This window comes from Gekko japonicus, unplaced genomic scaffold (genome assembly GCF_001447785.1).
Source record: "Gekko japonicus isolate JY-2015 unplaced genomic scaffold, Gekko_japonicus_V1.1 scaffold1116, whole genome shotgun sequence".
NCBI lineage: Eukaryota > Metazoa > Chordata > Lepidosauria > Squamata > Gekkonidae > Gekko > Gekko japonicus.
The window spans coordinates 321,481-336,005 of record NW_015172590.1 but is presented as its reverse complement, the minus strand read 5'-3'; the positions used below and the strand labels follow the sequence as shown (position 1 = coordinate 336,005).

Here is a 14,525-nt window from a genome sequence, read left to right as displayed (position 1 = left end):
CCCCTTCCTTTCCCTCCCTCCTCCCCTGCCTTTCACCCCCTCCCTCCCTGGCCATATTAGTTTTTGCTTGCCTTTTCCGCTGCACGCGAGTGATCCAGCTTGGTCCTTTTTCGCTGCGTGCAAGCGATCCGCCCACCAGCCAGGCCGCCACTCTCCCCCTTGCCCTCACTTACTCGCTGCTCATCACCAGGTGCCCCGTCGGAGGAGGAACTGCTTCAAGCTTGGGCACGGCCTGGCAACGCTGGCGGCATCCTGCTCTGAGGCCTGGGAAAGGAGGGAGGGGGCGGGCCGAAAGTGCACGGCTGGAGGAGTCCCCCGCCCTGTCATCCAGGGCGGCATCTTCACTCGACGCTGGCTGGCTGGCTTGGGGCCCTCCTGCCCTTGGGCAGCAGGCGGGAGCTGGGAGGTCTCCAGGCCCCACCAGGAGGTTGGCATCTGTGCCTCGCCTAAGGCGCAGAAACACCTCGGGCCAGCCCTGCCTGTCTCACCTCTCAGTACTTACCTACAGTGATCCACACAATGTTCACTTCCAGGCTGGATTACTGTAACTTGCTCTATGCAGGGCTACCCTTGAACCTAATCCAAAAACTACAGCTAGTGCAGAATGTGGCGGCGCACCTGCTGATGACAATGCCTGTGTGGGTGCACATCCAGCCAATGCTTTGCTGACTGCACTGGCTGCCGATTGAATACTGAATCCAGTTCAAGGTGATGGTACCAAGCTTTAAAGCCCTATGTGGCCACAACAAAATCTACAGGACTGCCTCTCCCCATATGGGCCCCAGAGAGCCTTGAGTTCTGCAGATCAACACCTCCTGGAAATCTCTGGCCCAAAAGATGTCCACTTAGCCTCAGCTGGGGCCAGGGCTGGCCCTGCCCTGGCCCTGGCCTGGTGGAACATGCTCCCACCTGAGATCAGAGCCCTGCGGGATCTATTACAGTTCCTGGGGCCTGTAAGATGGAGCTGTTCCAGCAGGCCTTTGGTTGAGGTGGGGGGGGCATTAAACCATCTTGCCTTCCCCTGCCTTTGGTGCCCTTGGGACCCACCTAGTGTATATCAAGGTACCTACCGCCATCTGCTTAAAAACTGCTATAAATTGTGCTACCTATTACCATCTGTTTAAAATGCTACAGGAAACGTTTTTGTGCCATCTTGCTTTGATTGTTTAAATTGTTTAAGTTGTTTTTATATTACAGGTTTTATATGTTGTGAGCCCACTTACGGGGCAGGGTGGGATATAAGTCTGATACATAAATAAATATATGAAGAAGTAAAAAAAGTGACTCAACCAATTCAGTTAAATTACTGGAAGAATCTGGATACACAGTCTAGAATTTTCAGCAGCAAGTCGCCTAGGAGATTGCTGTGTAGCCAAGTGGGCTGCACAGGAATTTCACTTTTATAGGATGAGATCAATTAGCAGGTAGTAGCAATGAGTAGGGAGGGGCACAAAGGTTTGTGATTAATTTTGGCTGGTTCATGGTCCACAAGGTGAAGTTCGTGGCAGGTCAACCAGCATGAACTTCCCATGCTGTTTCCATGAATTTTCATGAACGGATACATTTTCAGACCCTCTCCGCTCAATCTAAATGTTTGCCAAACTTCAAAGCAACAGGGGGATGAAACTTGGAGGGCGTGTAGAGGAGCATCTGGGGGAGGTCCCCGATGACTTTGATGTCTACAGCTTTCATAAGATCTGTTCTATACGTTCCTGAACCTCCTGAACCTGCGCCTGTCAAAATGTCTACCTGTCCAATTTAGTATATGTGCTGCACCATGTCATTTCCCCAGAAAGCACTTTCCTGGGAGCACCTTCTTCAGGGGCTGTAACTTGGACCCCATACATCCAATCCTCACCAAACTTGGCGGGCAAGCAGAGGAGTGTCAGCTGGAGATCCCCAGCACATTTGGGATCTCTAGCTTGCACAGGATCCATTCTATACACTCCTGAACCTGCCCCTGTCAAAATAACCACCTGTCATTTCCCCAAAGAGCTCTTTCCTGGGGACATCTTCTGGGAGGCCACTTCAATCCTCACCAAACTTGGAGGGCAGGTAGAGGAGAGTCAGCTAAAGACTCCTTGCAGGTTTGGTGTCTCTAGAACATCAGGGTGCCATTCTACTGCACCATGAACCTCACAAACCATTTGGCAGCTAAAAATTTGTGATGGTTTGTGATTGGCGAACTGGCCACGCCACAAACCACAAACTGAACCAAACCACGTTTTCCCAATTTGTGCCCATCCCTAGCAATCAGTAACTTGATTGACTTCTTGATGCTGAATTGAGGGTTTGTAGTTGCAGTTAACAGGCCATAGAGTTTGTTTGGCAGCATAGTGGACAGGGGAATATTTTAGAGGCGCTGGTGACTGGCAGTTGAACGTGACTGTTCTGATAAGCAGATAAACTCCAGCGTCCATTGGCCTGGATCATATAATATGCCACTTTCATATAATGCACCACTTTCTAAGGCTTACATTTAAGAAAAAGGTTTGAATATGTTCAATTTACTTGGATGTAGTTTATCCAAACAATAGCCCAAGCCCCTTGAGTGGTCTAGAGGAACCGATAACCTTCAGAATCATAATAAAGGTATTCAGTTTGCTTGGTCGCAGAAACTGAAGTGGGATTTCAAAGATTACAATAACTTCACCCCATCACTCATGATTTCACACACCCTTCAGTTTGGAAGATGAAATAAAAATGAGATATTTAAGTAAATAATTGTTCAGACGTTTGAAAAAGACTCACTATTTGTATGCTTTCCATGTAGTAGTCCCATGATATAAAGTCCTTGGTGAGCATGGGCCAGATGTGCTGCCTTAGTAGAGAATAATTTTTTACACTGATTCACCCATCTGAAGATTTAAGTTAAGTGAGATGCCTCTTTCAACCGTATATGTCCAGATCTGTGTAGCAGTGTCCTTTTGGTGACTTTCCAGACAACTTAGAGCCAAATTCTGCTGACCATGCCAATTTTAAACTATTATTTGTAGGTGAGAAGTGATTTAGATACTGTCTGTGGAGGCAGCTCTTTAATTACAGTGTACAGTATAAGTAATAATCAAGCAATGGTGATGGAGAAAAGAGAAAGCACTAAATTACAGCTGAGCTGCACTAATCCCTTGGAAGTTTGTTAGTGCAAAAGCAAAATTAAAGAGCAAACCATGAGTTTAAAACATTCCAAGAAGGGCTAAAATTGCTAGAAGAGCATGAATTCATTCATCAGCAGGTTTCTTTGTTAATGTTTTTCTGCTGAAACATTAAACAATAATGACCTAACTTTTAAATCTGTGATAAGGTACCTTCAGTGTGCTTATCTAATGGGCTATAGAGATTTGTTGCAAATTATCATTCTCTCTCTGGATAATAGGCTCTTGTTTATGTAAAACAGTGTCTGGGATGGGTTAAGTAATGGGGATCTCTTTTATCCGGTAAATGGCATTTTTGCTAAGTCTGGCAGGCCACCTTTGGTGTTACATTTTAAAGGCACAGATGTTTCCCCTAGAATACATTCACTTGGTGAACCCTTAAACCTTTCATCCAAATATCTGTTTTTCTTGAGAAACCAATATATACCACTTTTCTTATGTTTGCATACATTTGAGATGTGACTGTGATCCTTCCTGTGTCTTGGGTAATGTTTGAAACCAATAAAGCACAAGGCAATTTTTGCTGATCCAACTCCTGAGATCCACTTTTTACTATTGAATAGTGTTCCCTTTATACTTTCCTTAATACCTCAGGGTTGTATGTCCTGTGTATTCTTTGTGTGGGGCATAAACTTGGCATTTTGGTAACTTGGTCACATGGATATATTTGCACTGATTTTCTCAGATGCCCTTGGCTTGCACTGACTTTAGGATGGATTTACTTCAAACTAATGATCATCATGGTTATCCACCAGTATTTTAAAATTGAACTATGGTACATCAACAGCTGAACTAGAAAATATTCTGGAATAGGTAAACTGTGTGGACAAGTCATTCTGTACTGAGAAGTCTCTTAGATTTTCCCATCATGAGTGGACCAAGGGAAAGCCCTAGCATTCAACAGGTGGTACCTTCCATTGATGAAGTTTTCACTCTTAAGAAATGCATTTTTCTTGCATGCTAAGTCTTCTCATTGCCATTGTCATTGCTGTTTTCAGGGCCCAAGTGCACATAGGGTTGCCAGCCTCCAGGTGGGGCCTGGGGATCTCCCGCTTTTACAACTGATCCCCAGCTAACAGAGATCAGCTCCCCTGGAGAAAATGGCTGCTTTGAAGGGTGGACTCTATGGCATTGTACCATGCTGAGGCCCCTCCCCTCCCCAAACCCCACCCTCTCCTGGCTCCATCCCCAAAGTCTCCAGGTATTTTCCAACCCAGACCTGGCAACCCTAGGTACAAAGCGCTGGTGGTGGGGAAAATTCGTACACTACTCAATCCTGAGGTGTTCAGTACCAGGCTCCAAAAACATTTACTAAGATATGGTGTTTTTGTGACATTTCAGAAGTAAAATCTCTTGACTCATGGGACTGTGTGAATGACATATGTGTGGGGGTTACAAGGCTGTTCTGGAACAAATGATGCTTGACTCGATTGTTCTTTATGATGGTGACGAGTTGTATGTAAAGTGGCATTGCTATCTCTGGGATGATAAAGTCATTGTGCAAGGAATAGGTATTCAAGGGTTATTCTGTCAGATTTCACGAGGACAGTGACTTTTTCCAGATTATACTGGATTTTAAAATAGCTGATAGTTTTGTTTATCAATAGATTCCTTGTTGAAATATAGTGCAGTCTTAAATTCATTTACTTAAAAGTAAGCCTTGTTCCTTGGTAAGTGTACTTAGGATTTCTATCTCATTGATCCAAATAGACTTCAGATTTTTGGAGGGAAAGCTGACAAGGAGAAAACCAGCCCAGAATCTGCAGTAATGAAAGGCAAGATGTAATTTGAATTAATTAATTAATTTTTAAAAGACAGCATCACAGTACACTGCAAAATGTGTATGTACTAGCAAGTTGATTTTGTTGTGAAATGTTTCTCTCCTTAGTGAGATAATGGTTTTTTTTAATTTAAAAATGTCCTCTATGATTGGTATCTGAATTGCAAAAACTAATCGTGCAGTTTTCTGTATTTCTTTTGGCTGAAATTATATCAAATGTTTTGGATGGAATTGCAGATAATATGATTATGCTGTGGTACAAAAGGAATGAACATGAAATCTCCAAAATTATATTTTTGAGAGGGGGGGGAGAGAGAGGGGGAGAGAGAGAGAATCTATACTGCCTCTCTAGCAAACCTGCCCAATTTATTTATTTATTTATTTAATTATATTTATACCCCGCCCTCCCCGCGAACGGGCTCAGGGCACAAAGTACATACAATATATAAAACAGTTAAAATTCCATATAGATAAACCAGTTAAAATTCAAGTCCATCGGAGCATGACTAAAACTCCCAGCATCTTGCATAGCAGAAGGGAGGGCCAGGACCACAGCTAGATGTTACCCAGCCCTCCGGCAGTATCGCTGTAGAATGGAGCGGTGGTGGTAGTGGCTTAAATTCCAGTTCTCATAGATCTTCATAATAATTCCTTACCTGCAGGCTCAGTCTCCTCCTCTGGCACCCCCCTCTCTTATAACTCCTCATATTCCATATCTGTTTGAAGCTGCTATTTCCATTTTTCCCTGTTATACTAGTAACAAATATCTTAAAATAACCCCCTATCCGTAGGTGTTATAAAGACTTCTTTAAAAACTAAAGCGTATTTATACTTTGTCAGGAGGTGAGCAGCACGACCATAGGGTTGCCAACCTCCAGGAGGCACCTGGAGATCTTCTGCTGTTAGAATTGATCTCCAAACAACCACGATCAGTTCCCCTGGGGGGAAATGGCTGCTTTGGAGGGTGACCTCTATGGCATTATACCCTGCTTTTTAGTATATGTGCTGCTGAAGTGAGCATATGGCATTATCCCCTGCTGAGGTCCTTCCCCAAACCCTGCCTTACCCAGGCTCCACCCCCAAAATCCCCAGGTATTTCCCAACCCAGAGCTGGCAACCCAACATGACCATCAAAGTTAAACAGTCATCAACATATGAATGGATGACTGCATATGTCAGGGATTATTGTAGAGTTCCTAAAAATCTGCCACAATATTCTTAGGGCTGGAATTTCTGGACCAGAAGGCCTCTGGAGACTGTGAGGTCTGTTGGACATTTTAAGGCTTTGAGTGACCGTTGGGATGGTAGGCTCCTTGGCAGACCATGAAGCATAGTACGGAACAGGAGGTATTAAATTAAAACTTAAGGCAAAGGTTTTTCTTACAAGTGAGCATCCTTGTGGTTGGAGTGATAAGACAAGATTCCTAATGGCAATAATACATTTCATTTACAAACGTCTCCATTATATTTGTTTTGAAAGTTCTAATAAGGTGCGGTGGGGGGAAATCCTTACTTCACTGAATCCTCTGAATGTGTTCCCCATACTCTCCCACTCTTCTATTCCTGAATCCTACCACCACCTTCTTCCAATGAAGGGGGAAGAGTAAGTCTGTCATTTGTTCTACAAAACGGAGGGTCTTATGAGGCGTTTCTGCTGTCATTGAGTTAAAGTTCAGAGTTCCTGGTTTAGGGATGCCAGCCCATCAATAGGATTATTGTCTAGACTTCCAGAATGGCCCATATTGTGCTAGTTCGATTCAGCAGTTGGGCTTACAGCCCACTAGCAACAGGCCCATTGTCTGCTGCTCACTCTACATATTTTGTATCTTATAGAAAGAGAAGGCCAAACTGTTCAAACGGGTATTGCAAATTCATGCATTTATCCAAGGTGTGATTTGAGTTACTGAGGCTACTTTTACCATCATTTGTACAATGAAAACATATTCATTTCTCATTTATTATTGACCGTTTGTATGTCTTCCCTAAGCTTGTACCAACAGTTGTAAAGTTCTAATTTCCAAGCATCAAAACAGCAGTATCTTGTACTCTGGAAGATGCTGAACTTCCTACGTGCCTATTGCTGCTGTGATTACAAAGCAGAGTTGGTATTTCTTTGACTGGAAAGTCCCTTACCAAAATGGGATTTCTGTATGCACTCCCTAATCTAGCCTGTTTTTTTTCTCTTGTTCAGACCTCTATAACCTGTGACTCACAAAGACAAAAGCAGCCCACAAGCCATGCTTTGTGTGGCCTGAAAGTGCTTGTTATTTTTTTTACAATCCCATGTAGGCAGCAAAAGTAGGTATATCAAGCCGTAGTTACTGAGCTGTGATTAGTTTAGTGGCTCAAAAGATGTGCATTCCTGGTCCAGGCTGTAAGCATTATTTATGTTGCAATGTCATATTAAGAAGAAGAGGAGGAGGAGGAGGAGGAGATTGGATTTATACCCTGCCCTTCACTTGGAGTCTCAGAAGGGTTTACAAACTCCTTTCCCTTCCCCTCCCCACAACAGACACCCTGTGAGGTAGGTGCCCCATGGTGCCCACTGACAACTTTCCTGGCACCCACCAGGGGTCATTTCCTGCAGGAGCGCACAGGAGCGGAGCTCCCGCAGTAAAGAGCCCAGAGGGCGGGCACATGCAACAAGCCCCACCCCCTGCTCCCAGCAGCCCTCAGTCAGAGCAAGAAGCAACCAGGTAAGTTGCAGAGCCCCCATGGTCCAAATAAGTCCAGTGGCACCTTTAAGACCAAGTTTTATTCAGGTACAAGCTCTCCCTCCTCTGCGAGGATAGATCTGCACATCCCCCCCCCAATAGCTAGCAATCCAAAACAGTCCAGTGGAGCCTGAGCGGTGGGTGTTGCCTTCTGACACACTTCCGGTGATGTCAGGGGGTGTGGCCTATGCAAATATGTATGCTAATGAGCTTCTGCACCTCTTTTTCTATGAAATGACCCCTGGCACCCACCAAGTATTTTTAGAAAGTGGGTAGGACTAGGTGGGGCTCAGTGGACACAGGAGATCTGATTGATTGACTGTGCAGATTTTAAAAACATTCCTTCGGCGGCAGCTGCCAGCATAGCACAAGGATCTTCACTCTTTGACTGAAAGTGAGCTGTGTGTGAGAAAGAAAATTCTTTTAAGTGATATGTTCATTTTAAAAGGTATTATGGTTGTGCCCAGCACCCTGTGTCAAAACTCCAAAGGTGCCTGCTGGCTCAAAAAGGTTGGGTACCCCTAACCCTAGGTGGTATTTGGGCATGGTGGTAACATGGTGATTGGGGACTAATAATCCCACAAGTTAAAAAGATCTAATTGTGGCTAGAAACAAAAAGGTATCTTCAGTATCACTTGTGAAATAAGCCTCCATGGCAACTGGAAGAGACCAAGAAAGAACCTGCTCTTCTATTGTACATACCCAGCCATTGCTTTAGTACATTGCAGTCGTGAGTGGGCAGCATGGAAGGGTCTGCTTGTTCAAATAAGTACATGTTTTGTTCCTTGGGAAGATCAGCCTTCTGTAAAAGCCATCCAGCTGTTTCAGCTGCCACTGTCAACACATCTGCTTCATTTCACAGTTAGAGAGAATAGCATTCTCCTTCTGCCATCTCAGTCTACTTTCCCTTTCCCTTCAGCAGCCTACCTTTGTAAGCCAAAGAATGCGCCTGGCAAGATGGAGTAGGAAATCCACCACAGGCCAACAGCACCCATCATTCAGTAACTTGACTGCTTACTCTAAGTCAGCACCCAGTGATAAAGCTGGTCTATGGATTTTTCCATACAAGATACAGAATTGAATCACAGTTTGAGAGCCTTCTGCCAAGGCAGTCTGTTAGGGAACAGAACAATGCCAGTTTAGAAAGTTTTAGACAGATGTTTTGAAAAGAGGGGAAGAGTGTAGAAATGTGAAGGCTGAAGGGGGGGAAGAACTCTCCGAGGAGGGTTTTTTTAAAAAAACAAACAAACACAGAAAAATTGAAAAATTGGGAAAGCACTGGGGAAAAAGAACTGCTAAGATTTTTTTTGAATGAGTGGAATGCCTTTTAAGACTGAAAAGAGCAAGAGTCCAGTAGCACCTTAAAGACTAACAAAATTTGTGGCAGGGTATGAGCTTTGATGAGTCACTGCTCACTCATTGAGATACAGCTAGAATGTAAGTCCATCTGTCCTTATAACTGGAGAGTAGAGTGATTTCAGATGCCGAATGACAACAGCAGATGAATGATAATAGCAGGTGTGATTGGATTAGGTGCAGAGGTCATTTCGGGGGGGAACGCGGGGGATCGCAGTTCCCCCGGATGAGGTACGGGGGCGGGGCACATGACGAAGCCCCGCCCCCTGCTTCCGGCCACCCCGCTTCCGGCCCTCATTCAGCCAGGAGGAGGCAGGAGAAGAGGGAGGGTAAGTTGCTTCCTCCCTGCCTCTCCCCACCCCTGCCTGCCTGGGGCCAGGGAGGGCCTTCGCGGGGCTTCCTCGCACTCCCGCCGGCCTTGCAGGTCCACCTCATGGGGCTCGGCAGTGGAGCTGGAAGGCCGGCGCCGGCCGGGACCGTTGGGGGCGGGGTGTGTGGCCTTTTGACACACTTCCGGTGATGTCAAGGGGTGTGGCCTTATGACACACTTCCGGTGATGTCAGGGTGTGTGGCATATGCTAATGAGTTATGCTAATGAGTTCCCCTAGCTCTTTTTCTACAAAATGACCCCTGATTAGGTGTGAGTAGGTGTGGAGAAATCAGCATTGGTAATAAGACAGGAAACCTAGGTCTCAATGCAGTCCAGGAGGATGCATTGTCTTGAGCTTCATTATCTGTTGCAATTCAGCAGTCTCTCTTTCTAATTTCCCTTTGAAATTCCTTTGTAAAAGAACTGCTACTCTTAGGTCAGCAACTGAATGTCCTGGAAGGTTAAAATGTTTCTCCACTGATTTTTGAATGTTGTGGGTCCTAATGTCAGACTTAGTCCATTTATTCTTTGACGTAAGGACCGGCCTGTTTGTCCAATGTAGAGGGTAGAAGGGCATTGCTGCCATATGATAGCATAAATCACATTAGGATGAGTAGGGGTATGAACCTGAAGTGGTATTGCTGGGTCCAGTGATGGTGTTGCTAGGATCTATATGAGAGCAAAGTTGACATCTTGTTTTGTTGCAAGCCTTGGTACCAGAGTCCATGTTACTGTTAAGTAGTTTATCATTGTAGGTGAGAAGCTTTTATGGGTTAGCAGGTTGTCTGTAAGCAAAAAAAGATTGCCCCCGTCCAGTGCCTGTGTGAAGGAAGTGTCACTATCCAGCATGGTTTGTAGGTTAGTAATATGTTGTACACTTTAAACTGGCATGGAGCTGAGGCTGTGGCATGGCATTCAAAGACTGCATGTGCCAATAAGTAGGGATGCCAGCCTCCGGGGGGACCTGGAGATCCCCTGGAATGACAACTTATCACCGGACAACAGAGATCAGTTTCCCTGGAGAAAATGGTGCTTTGGAGAGTGGACTCTGTGGCATTGTACCCCACGGAAGCCCCCAGGCTCCATCCGCAAATCTCCAGGAGTTTCCCAACCTGGATTTGACAACTCTACCCCCATCCCCCACCAGTGGCCAGAGGAAACCTGGCAACCCGAGCCACATTCTTCAGTATTAAGTATCTCAGCAATTATCTTGCCTCAGGCCTGATTTTTTTTTAGCTGGGTCCATCTCATCCTGGTCCTGGTGTTTTGTGACCTTCATCATTCTCTTCATGATTCTGTCATCTACTCCTTTCATTTATATTCTGCACGCTGCACTGGCTCTTCTCTGTGCAGTATTACCTGATCTTATTTATTTTATTTATAATTTTGATTTATGAATTGCTCTATCCCTGAATACTCAGGGCTCTGTGTGATGAACAAAAATACTAAAACACACCAGAATAAGTACAACAAGATAAAACAGTTCCATGATTTAAATAAAACAATTCGCAGATGGCGTTGCCAGATTCTCAACTGTGCCACCGCTCCCTAAAAACAACGGAACAGAACTGGGAAAGGGAGGAGGGGGTGGACGGAAGAAGGAGCGGGAGTGCCAGCCAAGGTGCTACACATTGCTGCCCTCAACCAAAGGGCTGGCAGAACAGCTCTGCCTTACAGGCCCTGCAGAACTGCATCAGCTCCTGCGGGGCATGGATGTGATTCAGCAGAGAGTTCCACCAGGCAGGTCGAAGGCAGCCAGATGACATTCAGGCTGGGGACCACCAGCAAGTTGTTCTTGGTGGAGCGTAGTGCTTTTGGGAGACATATCGGAGGTGGTCCCGAAGGTATGTAGGTTGCCTCTATTGTTTGCTTCATTCATATTTATCTATATCCCTTCTTCCGTCACTTCACCTATGGTGAAGTTTAGATTGTCAGCGCCTTGTGCCCAGGAACGGTCTGTTTGTTGCTGCTATGTAAATCATCATGCAAACTCATGGCATTGTAATAATAAGTAAAATGTCTGGCTTCCTACTATAGGCTTCTCTTACTAAATACGATGATGCTTGAGGAACCTAATATAGTTGTTGGCAGATGTTTGTGCTCCTAGTGAACCCAAACGGCTTCCTTCTGCAGTGCATAACATTTAATGCTTTACTGAGTGAGTCTACTAAAGAAAAACACATATTTAAGTGTAGCCTTACTGTCCAATACTGCCTTCCACCCATTCATAGTCTTTGCTTCTATTTCTTTACAAAATAATTGTGTTAGTTCCTTTCCTTCCTGGGTTGTGTGTGTTTGTCCTCTATTCTGACTCAGTACAGCAACATTAGGTTGGCAATAAGGAAGAAGGTAAATAATAAGGGAAAGAAGGATGGCCCCTCCAGAACACGTTTAGTTAAAATATAAAAAAGGAGGGGAAAGTCCAAATCTTTCTGATTTTATGCTCTGTTACCTGTTTGAGGATTTACTCTGTCTGACGATCCCATTAGTGTAACACATTCATATTTGCACAATGCATCTCACTGTTTTTTGTTTTTTTTCCCTTTTATGTATGAATGGTACTTTTACAAGTGTGTACAACTGTGCTTAAGACTTTTGGTCATGCAAGCCGAAATGAAGTTGAAGTTAAAATATACAAGGAAACTCCATCTTATTGGCAGGGTTTAGGCATGCAGAAGAATGGAGCACCAACTATTTAAAAAAAAATAACTTGGCTTATCAAAGAAGAAATAAACTCTGATAAAACAGAGGAGAGGGAAAGAAGCATAACTAATTGACTAACTGCTGAGAGAGACAGGAATGAAGGGGGAAGGCTCAGTTGGAGCAGAAAGTGTCCAAAGAGCCAATCAGGAGACAGGAAGGGCATAATTTGAAAATGTGGGCGTCCCTAATCTAGCTATGCTAACTAGCAGTCCTTCAACTGTCCCTGGTAGGCTGTGCTTCTGATCCTCTTCAAGTAGGGGCACTATAGACCTTGTATATTCCAACACATCTACCATTTGGATGTAGACATAATATGCCGTTGGCCAGTTCTTTGTATGTGTGTCTTCTTCAATTGCTCCTTTAATCCTGTATATGAAAATGATATGTACAGAATAGAAAATGATGCCTTTGAGGGGATTGAATTTTGCTTCAAAGGGTCTTTTCCAGATAGAGTTTTTCAGAGTGTCCTAGCAGAAAACCCATTGCTTCCTCTTCCCAGTATTCATGTTTGAGCATCATGAAAAGATGATGAAAACTGTAATGAGAACAGAAACAGGTCAGCAGGGCCTCGAATGTATCATTTTGAATTGAAGGTTTAAAAGTTATGTTGAGCCAAATTGCTGTGGGATATTATAATACATTAGAACTGGATGCTAATCAAAACCTGTACCAGACTTATAGACAAGTATCTTAACTCAGATTTCAAATCACTTTGTCACAAATATGCAACTTTAATTGTGTCTGTGAATTTGAAAAGGCCTGTAAATGTTGGCTGAGATTTTAGCATTCCACAGGAAAGTCTGAATTATCTCCCTGGTCATTCTCCTTTCTAGGCTCTTAAAATAAAATTGTTCTTGCATGAAATCTTAATTGAGCTGAAACCAGGAAGCTGGGTGATGCTGAAAGCATAGCTGTTCTAAATTCTGTAAATGCAAAGAGATGAAACAATGCAGCAGTGAATGTGAACGTTTTGATTATATGTCCAACAAATGGCCACAGTATATAAACAATTATGGACTTTTGTTTTGTGTCTGCTTCAGCTCTAGAGCAACTACTTTCAGAACTTGAAGGTTTTCTGAAGATACTGGACAAGGAAAATCTCAGCAGCACTGCCATAGTGAAGAAGAGCTTTCTCTCTGATCTCCTTAGGCTCTGCACAAAATCAAGTGGTAAGCATATTCTTATTAAGGAGTACTGATTTCAGCTGTTATTTTTTTGTTACCCACATTAAGCTGTGTCTCCATCCCCTTTGGAAATCTATAGTGTCCTGTACTTTATATAAAAACAGCCAAGGGTTGGATCCAAATTTTCCCATGCATAAGCAAAAAATATTTGCCTGATATTACTACATATTTTCTCTCTCGAGCTGTATCTTCCTTCCTCCATGCTGTTCTTGATGGTCTCTTGACCTCAGGAACATCTCTTTTGGTGATTCAAGGAGCTGGAGAAGACAAGGGGAGGCAGGGAATATCAGATCCAGTGTGGAACGCAGCTTTCAGTTCTTCAGATCCAACTTGAGAGTCCTGTGACACCTGAACATTCATAAATTTATGGGGATGGAAGCTTTGTAAGACTATAGCCTGCTTTATAAGGTGCATGAAGTAGTACCCTTAAATGTCAGGTATGTATATTCTGCACATGAGTATAGAGGAGACAGGCTGTGATGTTCCAAGGGTGGCAGTAGTTCTGTCACATTTCATCTTGAGCACTGCAATGCATGTTTATTCACTGAGGTTTCCTGCATCTTGTAATTGGCAACTGTGGCAATAATATCAGCTTTGCAATGACGGGTGTTGATTCTTTTAAAGTGCTTATTTTAGCATACAAAAATTGTTTGCAGCTGTGCTGGTCCAAAATCCAAAACCAAACCGCGGGCCAAAAACCTCTTCTTATTAGGACTAACCAGGGCTCTAGTCGGGGGGGAGCTCTCAGGTACGGAGCTCCGGAAGAGAACCTCTAGGGGGCGGGGCGGTCACGTGGTGAAGCCCCGCCCCCTTCTTTACCCCGCCCTCTGCTTCGATCGTCATTCCGTTTGGGAATGAGGATGAAGCAGGAGGGTAAGTAGCCGGGCCTTCTGACACACTTCCGGTGATGTCAGGGGGTGTGGCCTTCTGTCACTTCCGGTGATGTCAGGGGGCGTGGCATATGCAAATAAGTTATGCTAATGAGTTATGCTAATGAGCTCCGGCAGCTCTTTTTCTACAACAAGACCCCTGAATATAACCAAAATGACCCAAAACAGTGAGTCAAGCTTTTAAGTTCTCCAGAGCACAGGGGTGCTGGCAAGAAAAGGCCTTCAAAATCATGGCCTGAAACATCTCTGTTTGGTGTAGTGGTTAAGTGTGTGGACTCTAATCTGGGAGAACCGGGTTTGATTCCCCACTCCTCCACTTGCACCTGGCTGGATGACCTTGGGCAAGCCATAACTCTGGCACAGCTGTTCTTGAAAA

General features: G+C 44.3%; 1 protein-coding gene across 1 annotated transcript in view; it reads left to right on the top strand.

Annotated features, from left to right (window-relative positions):
• AFAP1L2 (actin filament associated protein 1 like 2) overlaps nt 1-14,525 on the top strand; it is a 111,937-nt gene that overhangs the window by 50,403 nt on the left and 47,009 nt on the right. The window contains exon 2 of the mRNA XM_015421517.1: nt 13,116-13,244. Within this exon, the coding sequence (XP_015277003.1) occupies nt 13,116-13,244 (129 nt within the window). The remainder of the gene's footprint in view (nt 1-13,115; nt 13,245-14,525) is intronic.